We start from the raw sequence: 23,599 nt of genomic DNA, 5'->3' as shown, positions 1-23,599 counted from the left end.
AAAGAGAGAACGAGAGCGAGAATCAGGGTCAACAAAAAAAGACAAGCTACGGATTGGGAGAAAATGTTTACATACCATACATCTGGTAAAGGACTTAGAAAAAAGGAGGGGGTGTGTGGCAAGCATATCCTTGTCACCATCTCTCTCTCCAAGGGCAAGACCAGGGCACACCAATGAGAAAAACACATTTTTAGAAAAAATGTGGTTCTTGGTATTTCCAAAAAAGCATTGCAGAGTAATTACAGGGTAAATTCAAAACTCTGCCGGACTTCCTTCTTCTTTTCGAGTTTAGTTTTGGTTTGATTTTGAAGACATATGGGGGGGGCAGCTCTGTCATCTTTTCAGCCTTAGAAGATCTAAAGGACTCATTTTTTCTAAAGGACTTTTAAAATCTTTTTATTCGGAAAAATTTCAAACCAAAAAAAAAGTTGCAAGACTAGTTAGTACCTTGCACTTCATATACCCCTCACCTAGATTCATGAAATGTTACTAAGACAGAGGTCCCCAGGCTGCAGAAAATTCCAGTGCTTCAAGCAGCTTGCTTGGCTCACCCAGAAGCTTTGCGTTCGAGTCCTGGTTCCCTGTAGTTTTACATTAAAATCCTGGTTCCCGTCTCCTTGACTGCAGCCCAAAACTAGCGGAGACGGAGACCGGTTCAGGTGCCGTGTTAACATTCAAGATAACCTTCTAGACCTCATACATAATAACTTGCCCGCCTTTGGTGGAGTTTAGCCGCCATTTCCTGAACAGGCGATGCCTGAAGTGGTACGTAAACCTCATTACATCTGCGTAGTATGATTAAGAACGTTGCTGATGTAACTCGTATGAACTTTCCATCTGTAACCCCCTTAAAAATAACCTTCCCCCTTGCCCTCGCCGAGCAGTCTTGGGGGCAACAGTTCCGACTGCTCCTTCCCTTTGCAACGAAATAAAGGCGCCTTTCTACTCTCCCACCCTGGTCTCTCCTTTACTGGCTGAGACTAGTCACGCCAAGCAGAACCTGAAGTTTCCCCCTGGCAACAACATCACGAGACAAAAATGGCTGCCGAAGGGCATCGTGGTTGGTGGAGTAGAGGGCCAGAGACTGCGCGTCTGAGATGGATTGGCACAGTGGCTGCAACGCTGGACTTGAGGACGCAGCGATCGTGAAGAGAACACAAGGCTGAGCAATGTTTTGTTCTCTTGCACGCAAGGTCGCCATAACTCGAAGTCAACTCAACGGCAACAATCAATTTCTATTCTTTAAAGCGGTCGACATCAGTCCTGCCTAACTAGGTTAAATTGCAGTAACACCTCCCTGAGTTTCACAGCGCCCAGCCCCGGGTCTCAGCGTGAATGAGAGCCGGTGAGGAGAGGCGAGCGCTCCTGTTTGCAACCGGCGAGGTCGACGGGGGCCGGAACTACAACTCCCAGAAGACCCCGCGCGCATGGCCCTCCGCGGCCGCCGTCGCGCATGTCATGTGGCCACCCGGCGCCGGGTCACGGGAACAAACACCCGGCTGCGGGCGCTCCTGGGCCAGTTCTCCTCTCCGCGGCCGGCAATGGCCAACGTCTCCAAGAAGGTGTCGTGGTCCGGCCGCGACCTGGACGACGAGGAGGCGACGCCGCTGCTGCGGAGGACGGCGCGGCCCGGGGCGCCGCCCAGCGAGGGGACGCCGCTGCTGAACGGCGCCGGGCCCGCGGCCGCTCGTCAGGTGAGGCCAGCGCCCTGGGAAACTGAGGCCTCGAGCCCCGCGGTCCCGGCCGGGTGGGACTTCCGGGCCTTGAACCGAGCCCCCGTCTGGCCACGGAGGGCGGCTCCCCTCGGCTGCCCGGTGCTGCTTCGCCGTGCGGTGGGAGGACCGGGAGGGCGTCGGCAAGACGGCCCGGCCGCTCTGAGACGGGGCCTGCGGCTTTGACGAGCGCAGGGGTCGTCCTGCCGCGGCTCCCGAGTGTTGATGCTTTCTGTCGGCCGGGCCGGTTCTAGCGTGCGCGTTACAGGACGTAATCCCGCCTGACCCTTACAGCAGCACTGTGAGCTGAGTGGGCGTGGTGTCCGTGTCTCAAAGATGTGGAAATGGAGGCCCAGGTGGGCTCGGGAACTTGCCCGAGGTCTCGCTTCGTCAGCGGCAGAGCTAGCGTGGGAGCCTGTTGTCGAGGGGCGCCATCAAGTCGATTCCGACTCACAGCGACCCCATATGACAGAGTAGAACTGTCCCGCAGGTTTTTTGGGCTGTAATTTTTATTGCCGCCCTCGTTCGTATGGTGGTGGGTGTCCCCGCCTGTCACGCGGGAGAGCGGGGTTCGATTCCCCACGGGGAGGCAGACGCCCTTTTTGGAAACTGTTGTGGCATATTGGTTAAGAGCTGCGGCTGCTAACCAGGTTGGCAGTTCGAATCCACCAGGCGCTTTTTGGAAACTCCATGGGGCAGTTTTTCTCTGTCCTATAGGGTCGCTTTGAGTCGGAATCGACTCCACGGCAACGAGCTTTTTTTTAAATCTTCACAGGAGGAGATCACCAGGTCTTTCTCCCATGGAGCTGCTGGGTAGTTCCAACCACCAGCCTTTTTGGTCAGCAGCGGAGCACTTAGCCGTTGTGCCAGCAGGGCTCCTTAGCATGGGAACCGACGTCCTGGGATTCTGGGGTCTGGCGGAAGCCCTGGGGCGGGTGATTAGTAAGGCAATAGGGACAGGCAGAGCTCATCATGAGACTCTGAGCTGGTTTTATGAGCGTGAATGGGTGCTAGCCGGTCCTTTGCAGCCATAAAGCAAATTTATTTCTTTACGTTTCTGAAATGGTTTTAAGGGAATGTTTTCTGCTCTGGTGACTTCTGAAAATTATAATAAATACAGGAGGAACTTTTTTTGTTTTGTTTGGATTTGGTGTTTTGAATCCCAGGAGATTGTAGCCGTTTAGATGGTAGTTTTTCTCTTTCGGTGAGAGTGACAGAGAAACCATACCCGCCCCCCTTTGCCCATGGGAATCAGTGCAGACGCTCCAGCGGCCTTAGGAACGCGGAGCATTGGTCCTCGGTTCCCCTTAACAGGAAGTCATTGTGGAAATATACTAAGCAACAAGCCAGAGTGGTCGAGTGTGCCAGCGTGACAGCAGCGCAGCCTGGGTCCCTAAACGCAGTCAGATTTGGAGCAGGATTTCAGTTAAATTCAGTTCCTGTTGTATATGTGTGAGGAGCCCTGGTAGTGCAATGGTTAAACGCTAGGCTGCTAAGTGAAAGGTTGGCGGTTCAAACCCACCAGCCGCTCCGCGGGAGAAAACACCTGGCAGTCTGCTCCCGTAAAGATTACAGCCTAGGAAACTCTGTGGGGCAGTTCTATTCTGTCACATGGGGTCACTGTGAGTAATAATTGACTCTGCGGCGCCCAACAACAAGAACTGTGTGTGTGAGACATTTCGACAAAGGTAATTTTAAGTTAATGAATTATTTTTGTTGACTATTTGGTCTTATTCTGATTTCCAGTTATTCTTGCTCTGCCTTTTCTCCCTTGGTTCTAGATTTGTCGTTTAACTACTAGTATGGTGTTTAAAGATTAGGAAGGACTGTTTCTGCAGTCCCTGGCGATGCATCAGACACTGAGGATGAGGACTGGCTCTTTGCTGGTGGGAGACAGCTCAGCCCCTTCCGTGACGTCATCAGCTGAAGCGCTTTCTGTGCTCTGCATGAGAAGGGATCTAAAGTGCTGATTCTGGGTGGTGGGATTCCGGGTGACTTGTTATTTTCTTTGTACGTTTCTGTTTCTTTTTTCGTGTTTTAAAAGATAATGATTTGAAATTCACAAGATAAAAGGATAACACTGGCCTCGAGGATTGAGAGGTAGAGGTTGGAGACCTTGAATGAGGTTGAGTTTGAGTTTGTCCCATGATCCCATGTGCTTGAGATTTCTTGCCTCTCTTTGCAAATAGGTATGTTGTTAGGTGCCATCGAGTTGATTCCGACTCACAGCGACCCCATGTAACAGAGTAGAACTGCCCTGTAGGATTCCCTAGGCTGTAATCTTTATGGGCACAGATCACCAGCTCTTTTCTCCCACAGAGCCACTGGGTAGGTTTGAACCGCCAACCTTTCAGTTAGCAGCCAAGCAGTTAACCTTTGCACCACCGGGGCTGCAAATAGGTGTAGGAGTGGGGTGTTTTGGAAAGAGCCTGTTGGTCTCTTACATTCCCTTACAGATCTGTCCAGCCTTTTTTGTTTTGTTTGTGATTAATAGCAATCGATTATTTGCTCTTAAACAATTTAAAAAAACAGTGCATCGTCCACCTGATATGTGCCGGGGACACAGAGGTGAATTAAAGCAACTTCTTTCCCACCAGCTCGAGACTCATGGGGAAGCTCAAGGGGGAAGAAACAGGCCCAGGGCACCTGAGGACTGTGTGAGGGGCCCCAAGGGCAGGAGAAGGGCCTTGCTTCACCCTCCTTGGTGGAAGGCTGGAATGCAGTGTGGGGAGGGAGCTGGAGAGGGAGGTGGGACCCAGCCTCGTGCAGGCTGCCGGGCAAGGGGGCAGCTAGAGGCAGGGAGACGGGTCAGGCTGGGTGGCCACGTGCCCTCCGAGGCTTCTGAGGCATTTGTACCAGGAGCCCCACTCTGGACCATAGAGGGTCTTGGGCCAGTTGCACAGCCTCTCGGTGACTCACCTGCAAAAGTTAACACGTGAAGACAACTCAGCCCAGTGCCTGTTGCAAACCACGTTCTCAGTCATGTTGCTCGTCATCATTCGCGTTAAAATCAGCAGCGCAGGAACAGTTCGTCCTTGGGTCTGACGTTCGTGGCACGACCTCGTTAGTGGCTGGTGTAACGTCTGGATGCTGCTTTTCTTCGAGGGCAGGGGATCTGCTTGGGCCAGTGGCTAAGCTCATTGGTGGGCTCCGTGTGCTCCCCAGTTCTGCAGTAGACGGGGGTTCTGGAAGCTGCTCTCTGTCCAGCCTGGCGGCAGCCCTGGAGGCGCTTCTCCAAGGACCTGGGGTGTAGGGAGCCTGCCCTAGCCACCCCCTGGTCCCTTGGGGTTTGTGGTGGGATTCCCAGAGCTGGGCAGCGTAGGTGCCTCTTTGGCATGGGACCTGGCCCACCATCACAGACCCTCCTGCAGGAAGTCGCTGCCGTGGGCAGAGTGCAGCCACTCAGATGCTCCGTAGCAGTAGCAGGCATCGCTGGGTGGGACAGACTGGGGACTTGCCTTTCCGTGCTTGGGCCCAGCTTCAGGCTCAGCCTCAGCTGGACCCAGATCCTGGTGGGCTGCTCCTCCCGTCCCCGGGCCCGAGTGGGGGTGGCAGCAGCAGCTATCGAGCGTATCACTGCCCCTGCTCTGCTGGGACAGGGAGGGTGAGGTCAGCCGTAGAGTCACTGTCATGTGTGAGGGCAGGACAGCGGGAGTGAGCGTCTCGTGAACTTACAAAGAGAAGCCTGTCTGAGCCCGGAGCAGAAGGCTCTGGGGCGGGGATGGGGCAGGATCTGCAAGTGCCGGGAACCTGCTTGGCAGAGCTGCACCTGAGACCCCGGCAGGGTGGGAAACCCAGGTCAGTGTTGGGAGTTGGCTCCAGGCAGGGACTGGGGAGACCCCGGGGGCTGCAGGCGGCCGCGGCATCCTCAGCTCTCCATGTAGAGCCAGGTGCACGTGGGTGCGCAGTGAGTAGGACGCAGAGCAGGGCAGCCACATGTAGATTCCTAGGAAACTACAGAGGTGGTGCAGGGGGCCCTGTGTACACTTCACCCAGTCTCCCACATGGTCACATCTGTGTCAGTGTGTTACGAAGTCTTGGGTGGTACAAAGGGTGAACACGCGCGCCTGTTAACTGAAAAGTCGAAGATTCGAGTCCACCCAGAGAAGCCTCAGAAGAAAGTCCTGGCGATCCACCTCCGAAAAATCAACCACTGAAAACAGTTCTGCTCTGGAACACGTGGAGTTGTCATGAGTCGAGATCGATTCAGTGGCAACTGGTTGGAGGCAGCAGTGGTTCAGGGGTAGAATTCTCACCTCCCACGTGGGAGACCCAGACTCTATTCCCAGCCAACGCACTTAACGCGCAGCCACCACCCACCTGTCAGTGGAGACTCGCGTGCTGCTGTGATGCTGCACAGGCTGCAGGAGGGCTTCAGCCAATGAAAACCCTATGGAGCACTGTTCTTCTCGGACACCCATGGGGTTGCTGTGAGTCGGAGTCGACTTGAGGGCACCTGATGACTGGTTGGTTTCGCCGGGAGTGAGGAGTGAAGTGGAGGTGGGCAGGGTGCCCCCCCCCACGCCCTTGGGAAGGCTGATGGGCAGGCGGGCTGCCGTCGTCCTCTCACAGGGGGCTCTCAGTTCCCCTTTGCTGGGGGCACAGCTGGCTCGTCTGCCTGTGTTCTCCGTCTGTGGCCTGTCCACCACATGGACACATCCCTGAGAAATGTGCTCGATGTGTGGCGGCCTGGCCAGTGCAGGGCCATGGTACACTTCTTGTCACACGGCCACCTCTGAGCCCAGCCTGGACAGCGGGGCCGCAGCAGCACCGGGGCCTCCTGGCTGGAGTTCAGTCCTGGGCTAGCACTTCCTTCGGTCCGCAGCCCGTGGAGCAGGGCCCTCCAAGCGTGGCTGGAGCCGGGGAGCCCCGCGCTCCACCTTTTTCTCTGGACTCATCCGTTTGGGGACATTGCCAATCGTTTTTCAAAGAGAAGCACCAGTTTTTTCTCATTTAATAAACGGTGTTACTGGCGTTTGTCAACACGAAACAGCACGAGGTACCTCAGGACTTCATGTGGCTTTACTGAGGAAAGTGCCTGAAGGGTTACAGGCGTGAAGGGGAGAGTGCCTCGGGTGGTGACGACGCATCGTCTGCTGGTGGCACTGATGCCATGGGAGGTGGGCCCAGCCATGTGGGGTGGTCTCCACTCCCCCACCCCACTAACCAACAAGGTCGGGGTCCTGTTCTCCTGCCCTGCCGTCTGGGATGCTCACCCCCCAGAACTCAGGGTCCTGACACCCCAGACTCAAACGCTAGGGCTGCAGGGCTGCTCAGTTCTGTCCGTGGGCCCTGGAGCACAGGGTGGACCACTGCAGAGGGCTTGGGTGGAGGCATGTCCTCGCGTCCCGTCGGAACCGGCAGGCATTGGTTGTGGGGCTGGCGGCCAGCGGCCAGCGGGCAGACTGTAGGGCCATTTTCTGGTGACAAAACCTGGAGTTTGCGATGCTTGCTCTGTTCCCCTGGGTGAGTGTGGGCATGTGCACGTGTGTCTACCTGTGTATGTGTTTGTACGCATGCCTGTGTTTGAACAGGAATGAGTGCACGTGTGAGCGTTCATGTTCGCCTGTGTGGCGCGTGTGCGCATACACGTGTGGGTGCGTGTGTGTGCACGTGTGCCTCTATGCACACAAATGAGTGCATGTGTGAGCATTCAGGTTTGCCTCTGTGTGCACGTGTGTGCATACCTGTGTATGTGTGCGTGCGTGTGCGTACGCGTGTGGGTGCGGGTGTGTGTGTGCGTGTGGGTGTACACGCGTGTGTACACGTGTGGGTGCGGGTGTATGCACGCGCGTGTACACGTGTGTATGCATGTGGGTGTGGGGGTGTGGGTGTATGCGTGTGTGTACGCGGGTATGTGTATGCGTGTGGGTGCGGGTGTGTGTACGCACGTGTGTACGCGGGTGTGCGTACATGTGTGTGTGCGGGTGTGTGCGCATGCACATGTGTGTACGCGCGTGTGCGTACACGTGTGCGTGCGCGCGGGTGTGTGTGCGCACGTGTGTACGCGGGTGTGTGTGTGCGTGTGTGCGCGCGGGTGTGTGTACGCGTGTGTGCGTACACGTGTGGGTGCGTGTGTGCGTACACGTGTGGGTGCGGGTGTGCGCACGCGCGGCTGTGTGTGTACGTGTGTGCACGCGTGTGTGTGCACACGTGTGTGCCTGTGCGTCTGTGTTTGAGCCTGTGCATGTGCATGTTTGCATATGTATGTGTGCGTGTGTGTAGAGGAGCCCCAGCCCAGGGCCCCCCTTTCCCAGCACTTCATGTCCAGGCATGCACTGGGAGGGTGGTGGTAGTGCCCCCAGGCAGGTTGAGCCGTTTGGAGCCAGTGCAGGCCCAGTGAGGCCGCCCTGGAGAAGTATCCCTGGAGTTGGGGCCAGCTGAGCAAGCCCCCAGGACGAGCAGGCAGGGGTCCAGGTGGGGACACAGGGCCTGGTCACCTGGGAGGATGCAGGCTCCACCGTGGTGGCGCTATTGGGCCTCCCTCCTCGTGACAACAGGTGTGTTAGCCCATCTCTGAGGTCACCTGGGATACCGGCGGGGGGTGGGAAGCTTCAGGTGAGCGAAGCCCAGTCTCTGCTCCAGGGGACTCACTGCTCATCGCCAGGCTGTGGGGCCCCCACTGCAGCACTTCTGCGGGGTGTGGGTGGCAGGACGGTGTCCGGAGCGATGCCCTCTTATGTCCCCGCGCCTCACCGCCCCCTTCTGCTTCCAGCTGCCCCGCTCGGCATTTTTTCGGATTGGACTGATGAGCAATGTGGAGCTGGACGACGAGCTCCTTGACCCGGTGAGTGGGCGGGTGGCAGGACACACTGCTGAGGGCAGGGGACGGCGGCCAGGGGGCGCTCTGAGACCCGAATGACCGCAGAGATGGAGTGCAGTGGGGGAGGGTGCACGCCAGGAGCTGGGCCGGGTAAGCGTGGTGTTCTGGGGGCTGGAGTCTGACTCCCAGGGGGCTAGGAAGCAGTGGAGAGCAGGGGGCGTCTCCACCTCGGTGTGGGTACACCCCGCCCCCAAAGCAAGCCCCATGCTGCACTTGGACCCTCTGCCGTCAGTGGCCGCCGCCGGGGGGAAGGTTCTGAGCCCCCAGCAGCAGAGCTCGGTCTCGCCTTCCCCTTGGAGCATTTTGGCCTGGGAAACCTTGTCTCAGAGGTTCTACCTGCAGCCAAACCGGTGCCTCAGCTAGGTGAGCGGAACCAGAGGCACTCACCTGGTAGCGGACTTTCTGAAGCCTCTGGGCAGACGGTAACCTGTGTGGACCTCGGTTGCCTTTGTGGGCACCTGTCCTCCACCCACCCTGTCTGCCCTCCTCAGGCCCCTGACACACCTGTTAGGGAACCTGCCTCCCAGCTGCGCAGCCCCTGAGTCCTGTCCCCACTGCCTGCTTCCACAGCCCTGCTGTCCGGGGCGCAGGGCCGCCGGGGGTGGGGCCGCCAGGGGGATATGAGGATGTCTTGGTGTGTGCTAGAACTTCATTTGTTTTTATGAAAGAATAATATCCCGTTGTACAGATGGACACGTTGTGTGTCTGTCATGTTTTGGTGGGCACTTGGGCTGTGTCCACGTTCTGGCTGTTGTGAACAGGGCTGCTATCAACATCGGTTTTGCACGTATTTGCATTGCTGCTCTCAAGGCCGCTGGGTACATGCCTGGGAGCGGAATCACTGGGTCCCTTGGTAACCTTATGTTTAACTGAGGACCCAGTGGCCTATTTTCTGCAGTGACTGCGCCCGGCCTGCATTCCCACCAGCAGTGCATGCGGGTTCTGATTTCCCCACATCCTTGCCGACACCTGTTGTTACAGTCGCCCTGCTGACCGTGTCTCTTGAAGTGACTGTGTGGGGTTTGTCCTCTGTTCTTCCGCTGCGGGGCGTCACACTGATTGGGTTTCAGACATGAAACCAGCTGTGTGTTCCTGGACGAGCCCCGCTTGGTCACCGTGTTGCTGTGTTCGGTTTGCAGCATCTTGTTGACGATTTTTGCATCCGCATTCAGAAGGGATATTAGCCTATGACTTTCTTTCGAGGTCTTTGGTTTTGATGACAGGGTCCTGCTGGCCCCAGAGAGTGCGTGGGGACGCGTCCCTCCTCCTCCCATGTCCTGGTGGTCACGTGGGCGGCTCTCCCCTTCCTCCACAGGGGATGGATCCCCCTCAGCCCTTCCCCAGGGAGATCCCGCACAACGAGAAGCTGCTCTCCCTGAAGTATGAGGTGAGCTCTCCCACACGTGTCCAACCCGTCCAGCCCTGGGGCGGCTGCTCCCCGGGCCTCGGGCCCCAAATGGCACTGGCAGTGACTTGCTCTCCCCCTGTGCGGCCCGCAGAGCCTGGACTATGACAACAGTGAGAACCAGCTGTTCCTGGAGGAGGAGCGGCGCATCAACCACACAGTGAGTGCAGCCCTGGCACTGCTCCCCGGCCGCCACTCCCCCGGCCGCTGCTCCCTCAGCGAGTCCCACCTTCGCATCTGGAGGCCTGCTCCTTCCTGCCTGGGTATTGCTTGGCTCCCCAGTACAGGTCATGGCCACTGTAGCCGAGGTGCCAGATGCGGTGGCACATGTGTGACTAGCTGGCCGTGAGTTTGCTGGGAAGGTTAGCCCCTGCCCTGCAGGGCCCCGGCTCTTCAGCGCCTTCCCACCCCATAGGGCCCCTGCTTCGTAGGGTACCTCCTCTCAGCGCCCCTGCCCCCTTAGGGGCCCCACCCAGGTGGGCTCTGGCAGCTTTCTTGCTGTGAGATGCTGGTGGAGCTGCCCTTTGTGGCCCTCAGCGTGACAAGCACAGTGTGCTGTGCACGGCGTGGCTGGCAAGGTCTCGGGGCCGTTGAGCAGCTGGGGCTCGTCATGCTGTCAGCAGAGCAGCCGTGACGGGCCCCCCGCACTCCCCCAACCCCTGTAGGCCTTCCGGACAGTGGAGATCAAGCGCTGGGTCATCTGTGCTCTCATTGGCATCCTAACCGGCCTGGTGGCCTGCTTCATCGACATCGTAGTGGAGAACCTGGCCGGGCTCAAGTACAGGGTTGTCAAGGACAGTATCCTCGGGCCGCCCCATGGCAGGGATCACGTTGCATGGCCTGTCCTGTGGGCAGGGACGCGCTGAGCCCTGCGATGTGCCGTGCACTTGGGGGCCTGATGGGCTGTGTGATGTCTCTGGAGGGTCTCCTCAGAGCCCAGGACCCTCTGGCCACCTCGCCAGGCGTGGCCCATTGGGGTCTGTGTCTGTTGGGCCGGGAGCCATGCTCAGGCCTTGGGCCAGCTGCGTGGGGGTGGGCAGGAGGGCGGGGTGCTCCGAGTCCTGTGGTGAGCTGCCTTCCTTGACGAGCCGAGACATCGACAGGTTGACGGAGAGAGGGGGCCTGTCCTTTTCCCTCCTGCTGTGGGCGACGCTCAACTCGGCCTTCGTGCTTGTGGGCTCATTCATTGTCGCTTTTGTCGAGGTGCGGGGCCCCCCAGTGTCTCGGGGCTGGAGGGTCTCGGTGGGGGGCCAGGACTCCCCCAGTCGTGTGCTTCCCCTCTCGCGGTCCCGTGGACCAGAGCGTCCCATGATTAGATGTGACAGAATCGTTGTGTGCATGTCACATTTTCAGTGAAAACAAAGTGCATCTGGGCCTCCTTGGCCCAGGCCCCCAGCGGTGCTGCCACCATCCACCACCACGGCCGTCCAAGTGCCGCGTCCACACGGAGCCAGGGCCCTGCAAGTGACAGGCACCAGGAGCCGGGCCAGGGAGTGCTCTGGGGCAGGGTCTCAGGAGGGGGACAGACTCATCCCAGGTGCAGGTGGAGGAAGGTGCTGGAACCCGGCACCCATGGGTGGGACTGCGGCCCGAGGTCAGGCCTCTCGCAGCCCTCTCCTGCCAGCCCTTCTTTCAGAGACCTCCCTTCCCCTGGGCCCACTTCCTCTGTCCCCCCACCCCACACATCCTGGGGTGTTGGGTAGAGAAAGGGCCAAGTCTAGGAGCTCCTCTGGGTGCAGAGCAGTGGCCCTTCTCTGGCACGTGACGTGGCCGCCTGCCCTGTCTGGGGACGTCCCTACCAGGGCCCCTGCCCCTTGCAGTGGGGGTTCCTCTGTCCCCCTCCACATACACATCCTGGGGTGTTGGGTAGAGAATGGGCCATGTCTAGGAGCTCCTCTGGGTGCAGAGCAGTGGCCCTTCTCTGGCACGTGACGTGGCCGCCTGCCCTGTCTGGGGACGTCCCTACCAGGGCCCCTGCCCCTTGCAGTGGGGGTTCCTGTCTCCACTGCCTGTGTCTCGTGTGGACCCCCTGGCAGAGGGGGGAGGAGTGATTTCCCCTCGGCCAGGCTGGGTTCCCCCAATCAGTGCAGACCCCCTCTTGCAGCCGGTGGCAGCGGGCAGTGGTATCCCCCAGATCAAGTGCTTTCTCAATGGGGTGAAGATCCCCCACGTGGTGCGGCTCAAGGTGGGTATGAGGGGGCCGGGGGTGGTGCCCCACATGGCTGCAGCCTGAGGAGGGTTGGGCAGGGGCAATCCATGGGGCACATGGGCTTGAGGGGGCCGAGGGCATCCTCGAGTGCAGCAGGCGAGCGGGCAGGAGATGACCGGGAGGTGTGGGGAGGGGCAGGCGGCTACCGCTCTCAAGCTGCTGGTCGCGGCGGGCATGGTCAGGCTTGGCATAGACATGAAGATGCAGAAAGGGGGATGGAGCCCCCGGGGGCCGGAGCCTCGCTGTGGCTTCTGTACCGCGGGCGCCTCCCCCCATGGCCGCGTTGCCTGTGCAGGTTTGGCCTGCTCGGACAGTGTTTGTCCTTGGTCACAAACAACTGCTTCTCCTTGCGTCCCAGACCCTGGTGATCAAAGTGTCGGGGGTGATCCTGTCTGTGGTGGGCGGCCTGGCTGTTGGAAAGGTAACGCACCTGTGCTGGCTGTCCTGGCGTCGTTTCTCCCCTCGGCACTGCAGTGGCTCAGGCTGTCGCTCCGTCTGACGCCCTGCCTTTCAGGAAGGGCCCATGATCCACTCGGGTTCCGTGATCGCCGCCGGCGTCTCCCAGGGCAGGTCCACTTCGCTGAAGCGTGACTTCAAGGTGGGTTCCGCCCGCCCCAGCGCGAATGTGGACACGCAGGCGGGCGCGAGGCTATGGCGTCCGGGAGGCCTGGCCCCTGCTGCGGGGACATCCTTCCCTGAGCTCCAGGCAGACCGAACCCTCGAGGGCACCGTCCCTGTGGCCCCTGCGGTGCGGGCGTGGCCCCGCTTTGCCCTCCGATGCTCCGCCGTGATCTCGCCGTGACCGCAGGCCATTCGGTGGCAGAGCCTTCATTACTGGCTGTCCTCTGGTGAAGGCCCAGGCTGGGTGTGCGCTGCGGGGTGGGGGTGGGGTGGCTTCAGTGTTCGGAATATCCAACCTGTGCAGCCTAGCTGGGCAGACTGGGACTCTGACGGTCCCGTGGGCCCCGGTCCGTGAACCCCCTGAGTAGTCCCTCTCCTGCTCCTCCTCCTTCCCATCTGTCTTGGTGGCTCGAGACGACCACCTTCCTTCTGAGAGCAGCGCCTTGGAGGGCCTGGATGAGCCCTCTGTCTGTCTGCTCCCTCTGTAGATCTTCGAGTACTTCCGCAGAGACACGGAAAAGCGGGACTTTGTCTCTGCAGGAGCTGCGGCTGGCGTCTCTGCTGCATTCGGGGCCCCCGTAGGTAAGAGGAGCCGGCTCATCACCCCTCAGGGTGGCCCTGCCCCTGCGGGTCCTCTCTGGGAGCTCTGCGCCACCCAGTTCTGGGGCTGGATTTGCCTGCGTGCTGAGGGGTGTGCCTGGGGCATCAGCTCGCTGTGCACTTGGGCTGTAAATGAGTCACTGCTGGACGGTCGGAGGCGGCAGCCGTGGAGCGGGCATACCCCTGCTCCCTGACGGCTTCTGGCTGATGAGACCCCGGCTCCGTCGGGTTTTGGCGGGGGGGTGGAGTGAACTGGGGTCCACCTTGTGGCCCTGGGGATGGCACAGGTGTGTCAGGGCGGCCCTGGCCTTTCCAGGTGGCGTCCTGTTCAGCTTGGAGGAAGGCGCCTCCTTCTGGAACCAGTTCCTGACCTGGAGGATTGTAAGTGCTGCCCTCACTCACCCCTTGCCCACCCCTCATCCGAGTTGGGTCCTCACCCTGTCTCCTGCTTTGGTGTCAGGGCCACAGGCCTGTCCTGCTCTCACAGCCAGGTCCCACAGGGCTCCATGTGCCCCCCCTACTCCATCCCCGGTCGTCTGACCCCAGAGTGCTGTGCGTCCTCTCTCTGCCGAGCTCACTGTCGGTCCTAGATGTCAGACATTGGGTCCCCACCACTCCTCCGGGCCCCCGTGGTGGGGCAGTGGACTGTGGACCGCAGACCGTGCACCTTCCCCTCCCACTCACGCTGACTTGCCTTGTCGCTCATGCAGACGGGGCCAGGGGCCCACCCTGCCCAGCCGCCCTCTCTGGCCATGTGGTGGCTCAGCCAGCCGGGCACCACGTCCCACTTTCCCCTTGGTGGAGTCTCCCCCGAGCCCCCCTCCCTCGGCCCCACCCCACGATCCGGGTGCCGGGTCTGCTGCGGCCCTGACGCCGGCCCCTGGTGCTGCCTCCCTGCCCAGTTCTTCGCCTCCATGATCTCCACCTTCACCCTGAACTTTGTGCTCAGCATCTACCACGGGAACATATGGGACCTCTCCAGCCCGGGCCTCATCAACTTCGGGAGGTTTGACACCGAGGTAACCGCCGGGCTGCCCAGCTGCCCCACATGCCACACTCTGTGATGCAGGGCCGCGTCCTCGAGCTCCCACCGGGGTTGGGGCTTCTGGAAGCATCTAGCTTTCAGCTCCAAGCTGGGCCCTTGTCTATAAACTCCAGTTTCCTGAGGCGCTCTGCTGGGTAAGGGCTCATGGGAGCAAACTGCGGGCTAGGATGCCCTGTTGCTCCTGGGCCAGGAAGGCAGCAGAGGGCCTGGCAGTGGACCAGCTGCCACGGACTGCTGTGTGTCCTGAGCTCTGTGAGCTCAAGACGGTACACAGGCAGCCACCCCATCCAGAGGGACAGTGTGGGTTCGGCCAGCCCTCCCAGGGTGCCTGGCTACGTGCTGTGGAGCCCCCGCACGTCAGAATCATGGGCTCCGGGCGCCCCATGCCGAGAATGCACTCCCTGGCAGATCCCACGTGCAAGGACGTGCGGGAGTGCTTGGCGAGGGCAAGGACCCCTGTGTTCCAGTGCCCTCTCCCACCCACTGCTCCCTGACTGCCTCATTGGCAGAGCCCCAAATCGCCCTTTAGAGGTCATAAATTCTGGGCAAGAAACAATGCCTCAGAAAAACGGAGGCAGTGGGGTGCCCACCGAGGGCCCCGACCACCGTGTGTGGGGAGGATGCAGTCCCTCAGCCCCTGCCGCCCTCTCCGCCGCGACAAATGTGCTGGGAGTTTCTGGTGCACACGGGTGGATCTGTGATGTTGCCTCCATATCCTAACAGCCTCTGCTCTTCCTCTCTCTGCCCAGAAAATGGTCTATACCATCCACGAGATCCCCATCTTCATTGCCATGGGCGTCGTTGGTGAGCCCTCCCCTGCTGCTCTTGAGAAGAGGGGCTCGTGGCGCTGGGGCCTCCTGCTGTGTGATTGAGGGGGTGTGGTGGGCGTAGGGCCAGGGAGGGGCTCCAGGAGGGGTGCCCAGGAGGCTGCTGTGTCCGTGCCAGTCCATGTGTGCTCACGGAGGGGGGGGCCCCCACAGGGCAGCAGCCCCGGGCCGTGTGTGCTGGCCCCCCCTTCCCTCTCTCCGTACGAAGAAAGGTGAGGGGGAGATGCAGGCTGTCCTCGGGAAGAGGCCAAGCGGGTCTGGGCAGGCTGCTGCTCTAGAAAGCTCTTCCCTGAGGAGGCAAGCCTTTGGGGGGTGAGGGAGTCTGCCCCTGGGTGTGGTGGTGCAGATGGGCATTTGCAGACCCTGCCTCATCCTGGTCCCTCTGCACAGCTTTTTGGGGGGCACCTGTCACCAGGGGACCAGCAGCCCCAGCTCCCATGCCAGGACACCCGGGCAGTGTTGGGGAGCATGGGCAATGGGGTGTGGGCGTTGCCGGGGGGGTGGGCAGTGTCAAGGGTGCACAGGCAGTACTGGTGTACATGGGTGCTGCCAGGGTGCATGAGCCGTATGGGGGTGCACATGCAGTACTGGGGTACATGGGTGGTGCTGGGCTGCATGGGCAGTGTCGGGGGTGCACAGACAGTACTGGGGCACGTGGGTGCTGCCAGGGTGCATGGGCAGTACATGGGTACATGGGTGGTGCTGGGTGCATGGGCCGTACAGGGATACATGGGTGGTGCTGGGTGCATGGGCCATACAGGGATACTTGGGTGGTGCTGGGTGCATGGGCAGTACGAGGGTATGTGGGTGGTGGTGAGCGCATGGGCAGTATGAGGGTATGTGGGTGGTATTGGGGTACATGGGCAGTACTGGGGTACACGGGTGATGTCAGGGCACATGGGTGGTGCCAGGGTCCACGGGTGGTACTGGGGTGCATGGGTAGTACCAGGTGCAGTCTGAGTGCACCCGTTCCTCCTGTGCTGTTTTCTTTCCGGTCACCGGCCACAGGGGGTATCCTCGGGGCTGTGTTCAACGCCTTGAACTACTGGCTGACAATGTTTCGGATCAGGTGAGGCCCTGTCCTACGTGCTGTGCCGAGGGCTGGCCTCCCAGGCCCGCCGGGGGAGGTGAAGACCCCGCACTCAAGGGCTGGCCTCCCAGGCACGTGGACCCCAGTGGCTTGGTGCCCTGCTCCTCCAGGGTCCCTGCCTCCAGTCTGGGCTTGGGGCCTGCGGGTGGCACGTCTTCACCTCGACCTGCCAGTCAAGAGGCAGTGCATTCCTCTGGCTCTCGCCCCCGGTCTACGTGGTGTGGGGAGAGTGCCCTGTGAGGGCTGGGGGACTGTTGGGAGCTGGCACCACAGGGGAGAAGCTGAGCCAGGGACGCTGGGGGGTTGGGGTGGATGGAGAAGTAAACCTGGGCCAGGAGGTCCTGACAGCCAGTGGGATGGAGTTGTGGGGGCTCTGCCTGTGGGGAGTGTGTGTGTGGTCTGTCTGTGTGCATGGGTGAGTACATGCGTGTGTACGTCATGTCTGTCTGTGGGTACGTGTTGTGGGCCTGCGTGTGTTTCTTAGTTGTTTAGTGTTGCTATAACAGAAATACCACAAGTGGGTGGTTCTAACAAACAAATTTATTTTCTCACAGTTTAGGAGGCGAGAAGTCGAAATTCAGGGCATTCTACCCTTTGGCCCCCACAAATTCATGTCCTTGCCACCTGTAAAACATATTCATCTCATCGCGTCATCCCTAAAGTCTTAAATCGGCTGCAAGTTCAAAATCTTATCTTCTGAATTATCTGTATCAGATATGAGTGAGATTTCAGGCATATTCCATTCTGGGGCAAAATTCCTCACCTGTGAAATCTAGACTATAAGTTTTTTGTTTCCAAAGTACAATGGTAGAACCAAGCACAAGGTAGACATTTTCATTACAAATGGGAGAAAGGAGGGATAATGGGCACCTAGCAAGTCCAGAAGCCAGCGGAACAAATTACACTAGCTCTCGAAGGTTCAAAATAATCCTCTCTTTCCTGAGACCATCTGGGCAATGGCCCTGCCCTCTGGATTCTGGGTGGGGGCCCTGGGCTTCAGCTCCACCTTCCAGGCCCGCTGGGAAGTCAGCTCTGCTCTCTTGGCTTTGGGTGGCCCCATTCTCCTAGTTCACCTGAGTGGTGATCCCACCCACTTGGCCCCTGCAGGCCCCATTTTTCTCCCCTTGGGCATGGCAGCCCCACCCCCTCATCTTTGGACGGCAGCCCCATCCCCCTGGCACTCGTGAACAGCAGCCCCACACTCCAGAACTTAGCTGGCAAAGGTCCAATTCTTTGAAGCCTAGGAGGCTGTGACCCCACCCTTTGAAACTGAGAAGGCCCTGCTTCCTGTGCTCCTTCCAGCAGTTCTGCTGATCTTTGAGCTGCTCCAGGGATGGTCCTTTTCTTGGAAGACAATAGATGTAGCTCCTTTGACCTGTTCCCTGCCTGTAGAATTTGAAGAAGCAGACAGTGTTCTTTTCCGTCTTTCTCTGTCCCCTTCAGTCTGAGCTGATGAGTGTTCTGCTGGAGTAGTTGGTTAGATCCATCAGTCACAGGCTTAATCTCTTTAACAAAAGATTGTGTAACCATGTTTTTGGTGAACATACTAGGATATATGTACTTATTTTTTACAACTGAATTTTCCAGTTCTGTTTTCATTTTGTGCAATTAATTTTTAAGTCCACGTTTTTCATCTCAGATTCTGCTCTAAGCAGCAAGGAGAAAACCACGCGGCTCCTTTAAGATTTTGCTTAGGGATCTTTTCAGCCAGATATCCAATTTCCTCCTTACAAGTTCTCCCTTGCACCAAACATTTGAACATAATTCAGACAAGTCTTTGCCACTGCACAAAAAGCATCGCCTTTCCTCCATTGTCCAATCACGTTCATCATTTCCTTTTAAATTCTCAGTGAAGCACATTTAACGTCCACATTTCTAGCAATGTTTTGTTGCTGGCACCATACGTATTCTCTAAGGCGATAGAGACTTTCTCTGTGGCAGTCCTCACTTCCCTATGAGCCCTCACCAGAATTGCCTCTGACGTCCGTAATTCTACCAGTGGTCTTTTCAAGGCAATCCAGGCTTTTATTATTAGGTACCTTAAAACGCTTCACCTATTACCCAATTTCAAAACAGTGTCCACATTTAGGTATCGGTTAGAGCAGCACCCTACTCCTGATATCAAATTCTTAGTTATCTAGTGTTGGTATAACAGAAATACTGGCAAGTGGGTGGTTTTAACAAACAGAAACTTATTATCTCACAGTTTAGGAGGCTAGGAGTCCAAAAGGCGCTCTCTCTCTGTCGGCTCTGGGGGATGGTCCTTGTCTCTCCAGCTTCTGCTTCCTGGTTCCTTGGAGCTCTCCACGTGTCTTGGCATCTCTCTTACCTCATCTCTCTTTCTGCTCCTCATTTAATCTCTTTTCTATCACAGAAAGGAGTGACTCAAGATACACCCGACACTAATCCTGCCTCGTTCACATAACAAAAACAGTCCATTCCCAAAAGGGGTTATAAGCACAGGCATGGAGGTTAGGATTTACAACACACATTTTGGGGGACATAATCCAATCCATAATGTTGTGCTTGTGGTGTGTCTGCGTGCATGCATGTGGTACGTCTGTGCGTGTGTGTTGTATACGTACGTGTCTGTGTATTGTGTTTGTATGCATGTGTGCACGTATCTGCACGCACGTAGTGTGCCTGTGTGCCTGTGCATATGTGTGCGTGTGGTGTGTCTGTTCATGCGTATGGTGGGTCTGGGTGTGCGTGTGGTCTGCGTGTTTATGCATGCGTGTGGTGTGTTTGCATGTAGTGTGTGCGTATGTATGGTGACTGCATGTTGTATGTGTGCATGTGCTGTGTCTGTGTGTGTGATGTACGTATCGTGTGTGCGTGTGGTGTGTTTGTGCACGATGTGTGCATGTGTGGTGTGTCTGCACGCATGTGTGCACGCACGCGTGTTTCTGCATGCATGGTGTCTGTGTACGTGTGTGCGTGCATGTGGAATGCGTGTGTGGTGTGTTTGCATGTGTGCGCATCTGTGTGTGTGGTGTCTGTTTATGGGCGTGTGCGTGGGGTGTCTGCATGTGTGTGCACATGTGTGTAGTGTGTGCGTGGGGTGTGTGTGTGCATGTGGTGTGTGCGTGTGTTGTGTCTCTGTGCATGTGTGTGATACACGTGTTATGTCTGTGCACACGTATGGCTGCCACACCGCAGGCCCTTCTTGACTCTCTTCTCCAGGTACATTCACCGGCCCTGCCTGCAGGTGATCGAAGCTGTGTTGGTGGCTGCTGTCACTGCCACCGTGGCCTTTGTGATGATCTACTCCTCCCGTGATTGCCAGCCCCTGCAGGGGAACTCTGTGTCCCACCCACTCCAGGTGGGAGGCCGGGAGCCCTTGGGAGTGTGTGCCTCTCCCTGTGGCTCACGTCAGGAGCCCTGGGCCCTGAGCAGCTCTGGGGCGTCTCTGAGGGGACTTCTGGCTCCCCAGGCTTCTGGAGAAGGGCTCACAGCCCACCAGGTGCCAGTGGGAGGGTGTGGCTCTGCCGGGTTGATGCTCACCCCAGTGCCTCACCCAGAATGTGGTGGCCCTGGGGCTACTGAGCTAGGTGTGCACTTGTACTGCGGTGGGTCCGAGCTGCCACCCTGCCAAGCTGGCTGCCAGGGCCGACTGCCAGGGGCTAAGAGATGCCCCCTCTCCCCAGTGACCCGCCCCGGCAGCAGACGTGCCTCTGATGTGCTCAGTGTCCGCGGGGTGACGTCTGTCTGTGCTTGCTGGGCCCCAGCTGCCTTGCTCACCCCTCCCCTGCCCCCGGCAGCTCTTCTGTGCAGATGGCGAGTACAGCTCAATGGCTGCTGCCTTCTTCAACACCCCAGAGAAGAGTGTGGTCAGCCTCTTCCACGACCCTCCAGGTGTGTGACCCCAGTGGCTCCTGGGCCTGGTCGTCCACCGTGGACGCAGGGCCAACACCTTCCAGGCCTGGGCCCAACGCCCCTTCCCAGTGGGGTAGAGAGGGTGTGAGTGACACCTGGGCAAAGGCGTGGTCTCCTGCTGCAGCTTTCTATCTGTCCCATGCGTGTCTTCCTGGGGGTGCCAAGAACGCTGAGACCCAGGACCCTCAGTGCTGGAGCACCCCAGGAGACACCCATGATGTGGGTGGGGTGGGAGCAGCCAGGGAAGGGGTTGTGGACCTGCTGGCTGAGTTCTGGGCTCCTGGATGGCCTCCTCTCCCCTAGGCTCCTACAACCCCCTGACCCTTGGCCTCTTCACGCTGGTCTACTTCTTCCTGGCCTGCTGGACTTACGGGCTGACCGTGTCCGCTGGTGTCTTCATCCCCTCCCTGCTCATCGGGGCTGCCTGGGGTCGCCTCTTTGGCATTTCCCTGTCCTACCTCACAGGCACCGCGGTGAGCGTGGGTGGGGGCTCAGGTGGAGGGTGCAGTCAGGACTAGGGAGTGTGGGGCGGGGGGGGGCATGGGGCAGTAGGCACGAATGGGGAGCAGGGCGCGTGGGGGGCAGTGGGGTGATGGGGGCATGAGGCGCAGCCGTGAGCAGGGGTGCAAGCTGGGCCCTTCCCTGCTGAGTGGCATCCTGCTCTCCCGGTGAGGCACCGCGGGTTGTCCTGAGCGTTGTCCTAGGATGCTGAGATGGGTGGTCTCACGTGTGAGCTGTAGGGCCGGTTCCCAGGCGTGGGGTTGCCGGGCCGAGGTGTGGCTGCCGTGGTGGTGCCTGACCACCAACCCCAACATCTGCCCTGGCCTCTCCCTGCAGATCTGGGCAGACCCCGGCAAGTATGCCCTGATGGGCGCCGCCGCCCAGCTCGGTGAGTCCTGGTGGGCCCAGTCGCTGGGTGGGTCTGCACGGCAGCAGGGGTCGGGTGGGCCTAGCGTGGGCAATCATCTTCCACGTCCGTGAAGAAAGAGAAGGTGTGCCCTGTGACTGTGTGTCTCTGTCCTGACCCACATCGTGGGGACCAGATAAAGCCAGAGCAGAGCTGGTGTCTGCAGGAGATACCACTGGGAACAAGCGGGGGGCCTGGTGCCATGCATCGTGGAGAGGCAGTGGGCCCGTTGAAGGGGCTGAGCCCATCTGTGGGCGGAGCAGCCGCCCGGGCACACTGGGACGCTGCTCACCAGCACCCTCCTCCCCGTCAGGTGGAATCGTGCGGATGACGCTCAGCCTGACGGTCATCATGATGGAGGCCACCAGCAGTGTTACGTATGGCTTCCCCATCATGCTGGTCCTCATGACGGCCAAGATCGTGGGCGACGTCTTCATCGAGGTGTGGCCTCGGGTCCTCTGTCTCTGGAGGGAGGGCGTGGACATTGTTGTCACCTCCACCAAAAGCCTCCAGGCTCTGTAGGCAGCAGCTCGCCCACACTTTCCCCTGAGGCTGTGGTATCCATAGAGATGGCTGGGGGCTGGGGCGAGGGGTGTGAGGGGCCTGGGACCGCACAGAGGCCTCCCTGACAGCAGGGCCTCCCCGGCCTCTCTCTGGTGGACACAGCGCCCAGCTCCCTCAGTGTGGACACAGCGCCCAGCCCCCCTTAGTGTGGACACAGCGCCCAGCCCCCCTCAGTGTAGACACAGCACCCAGCCCCCCTCAGTGTGGACACAGCGCCCCGCTCCCTCAGTGTAGACACAGCACCCAGCCCCCCTCAGTGTGGACACAGCGCCCAGCCCCCCTCAGTGTGGACACAGCGCCCAGCCCCCCTCAGTGGTGAAGCCAGCGTCCCAGGCCCCCCTGTGGACGCAGTGTCTGGCCCTCTCAGTGCGGACATGGCGTCCCCCTGCAGGGCCTGTATGACATGCACATCCAGTTGCAGAGCGTGCCCTTCCTGCACTGGGAGGCCCCGGTCACCTCACACTCGCTCACAGCCAGGTACTGCCCCCCCGGCCTCCGTGTCATCGTGGCGCAGACCAAGGGCCGCAGGCCTGCTGTTCCCACATGCGTGGCATTCTCCACGCTTAGCGCATGTGTGTGGGGGTGGGGGAAGGAGGCTGTGGAGCTGGCCCAGGCAAGGTGGGGCCACACGTCCCTGCTTCGCCGCATCAGGCTGTACCTTCGCAACGTCGGGGGTTCTGCATGGGCTGGCAAAGCTAAGTTGGGTGGCCATGACCCCAGGAGGTCCCCGTGCGCTTTGAGCATCATTGGTTCAGGTGGAGGAGGGGCTGTTTGAGAGCACCACGCAGGCAGGTGGCGGTGGCTGTGGCGCCGTGGCTGACGGGCGTTGCTCTGCTGGCAGGGAGGTGATGAGCACGCCTGTCACCTGTCTGAGGAGGAAGGAGAAGGTCGGCATCATCGTGGACGTCCTCAGTGATCCGGCATCCAACCACAACGGCTTCCCTGTGGTGGATGACGCGGACGACACCCAGGTACCGGATGGGCCCGGCAGGGGTGGGTGAGCCTCTGGCTGGGCAAGGTGGACCCAGCGTCCGGCCACTGTGCCGCACGAGCTGTGTCCTCGGGCCACCCACATCCATCTCTGTGTAAGGCCTGTCCCAGCCTGAGCAGGCAGCTGCTTGTCAACACATCGGCAGTGAGCATGGTGTCTGTGGGGAAACACACGGCCTAGTGCACACGAGCACGGAGACCTCCCATGGTCTCTGTGGGGAAACACACGGCTTAGGACACATGAGCATGGAGGCCTCACGTGGTCTCTGTGGAAACACACGGCCTGATGCACACGAGCATGGAGGCCTCATGTCTGGGCAAGCGAGCCCCACAGTCAGAGACGTGTCCTGGGTGCGTGCCGGTGCATAGTGGTCACCGTGACTGCTGTCGAGAAAGGGCCTGAAGGTGTGCGGCTGGCCTGCCTCGCCCGCTGGAGCACCTGGGCCCTCCACACAGGTGGTTCGGGAGTCATTTTGTGGTGGAGGGGGTGCACCTCCCAGCCGGCAGGCACAACCCCGTGGCCCGGACTCCTCGGTCTGCGGTGAGGGCGTTGTCCCGCCCTCCTGGTTGGCGGGGTGCTGAAATGGGCTAGCAGGGCGCCTGCAGCCAGACCAGCCTGTGACGGTGGCAGTGACACGGGACCTGAGGAGATCCCGTCTGGGGACGGGGCGGTCAGAGCCAGGCACACGTGCATATGGGGCACAGCCCGCCGTGGCCACTTCCTGAGGTCTTGGACTAGGTCCTGCTACACATGCAGCCAAGCGCCCACCCTGTCTCCACAGCCCGCCAGGCTGCAGGGCCTGATCCTGCGTTCCCAGCTCATCGTCCTCCTGAAACATAAGGTGCGTCTGCAGGCGGGGACGGGGGTCAGGGCTGACGCGGGCGGGGACGGGGGTCAGGGCGTCTGCAGGCGGGGACGGGGGTCAGGGC

General features: G+C 59.5%; 1 protein-coding gene across 2 annotated transcripts in view; it reads left to right on the top strand.

Annotated features, from left to right (window-relative positions):
- Nucleotides 1–1,516: 1,516 nt before the first annotated feature.
- The window catches only part of CLCN7 (chloride voltage-gated channel 7), a 23,594-nt gene continuing 1,511 nt past the window's right edge, over nt 1,517–23,599 (top strand). Inside the window, exons 1-22 of one of the 2 annotated variants that reach the window (XM_023728381.1) lie at nt 1,517–1,694; nt 8,428–8,499; nt 9,851–9,922; nt 10,035–10,100; nt 10,606–10,738; nt 11,034–11,143; nt 12,045–12,125; nt 12,508–12,570; nt 12,664–12,747; nt 13,259–13,352; nt 13,687–13,751; nt 14,273–14,389; nt 15,165–15,219; nt 16,251–16,311; nt 19,516–19,654; nt 20,094–20,187; nt 20,512–20,681; nt 21,046–21,097; nt 21,429–21,556; nt 22,071–22,156; nt 22,521–22,650; nt 23,452–23,511. In XM_023728381.1, coding sequence (XP_023584149.1) covers nt 1,542–1,694; nt 8,428–8,499; nt 9,851–9,922; nt 10,035–10,100; nt 10,606–10,738; nt 11,034–11,143; nt 12,045–12,125; nt 12,508–12,570; nt 12,664–12,747; nt 13,259–13,352; nt 13,687–13,751; nt 14,273–14,389; nt 15,165–15,219; nt 16,251–16,311; nt 19,516–19,654; nt 20,094–20,187; nt 20,512–20,681; nt 21,046–21,097; nt 21,429–21,556; nt 22,071–22,156; nt 22,521–22,650; nt 23,452–23,511 — 2,085 coding nt within the window. In that variant the 5' untranslated portion in view covers nt 1,517–1,541. The remainder of the gene's footprint in view (nt 1,695–8,427; nt 8,500–9,850; nt 9,923–10,034; nt 10,101–10,605; nt 10,739–11,033; nt 11,144–12,044; nt 12,126–12,507; nt 12,571–12,663; nt 12,748–13,258; nt 13,353–13,686; nt 13,752–14,272; nt 14,390–15,164; nt 15,220–16,250; nt 16,312–19,515; nt 19,655–20,093; nt 20,188–20,511; nt 20,682–21,045; nt 21,098–21,428; nt 21,557–22,070; nt 22,157–22,520; nt 22,651–23,451; nt 23,512–23,599) is intronic. The other variant, XM_004373151.2, reaches the window with a different exon arrangement.

Source organism: Trichechus manatus, unplaced genomic scaffold (genome assembly GCF_000243295.1).
Source record: "Trichechus manatus latirostris isolate Lorelei unplaced genomic scaffold, TriManLat1.0 scaffold00024, whole genome shotgun sequence".
Classification (NCBI taxonomy): domain Eukaryota; kingdom Metazoa; phylum Chordata; class Mammalia; order Sirenia; family Trichechidae; genus Trichechus; species Trichechus manatus.
This window is presented reverse-complemented; position numbering and strand designations above follow the sequence as displayed.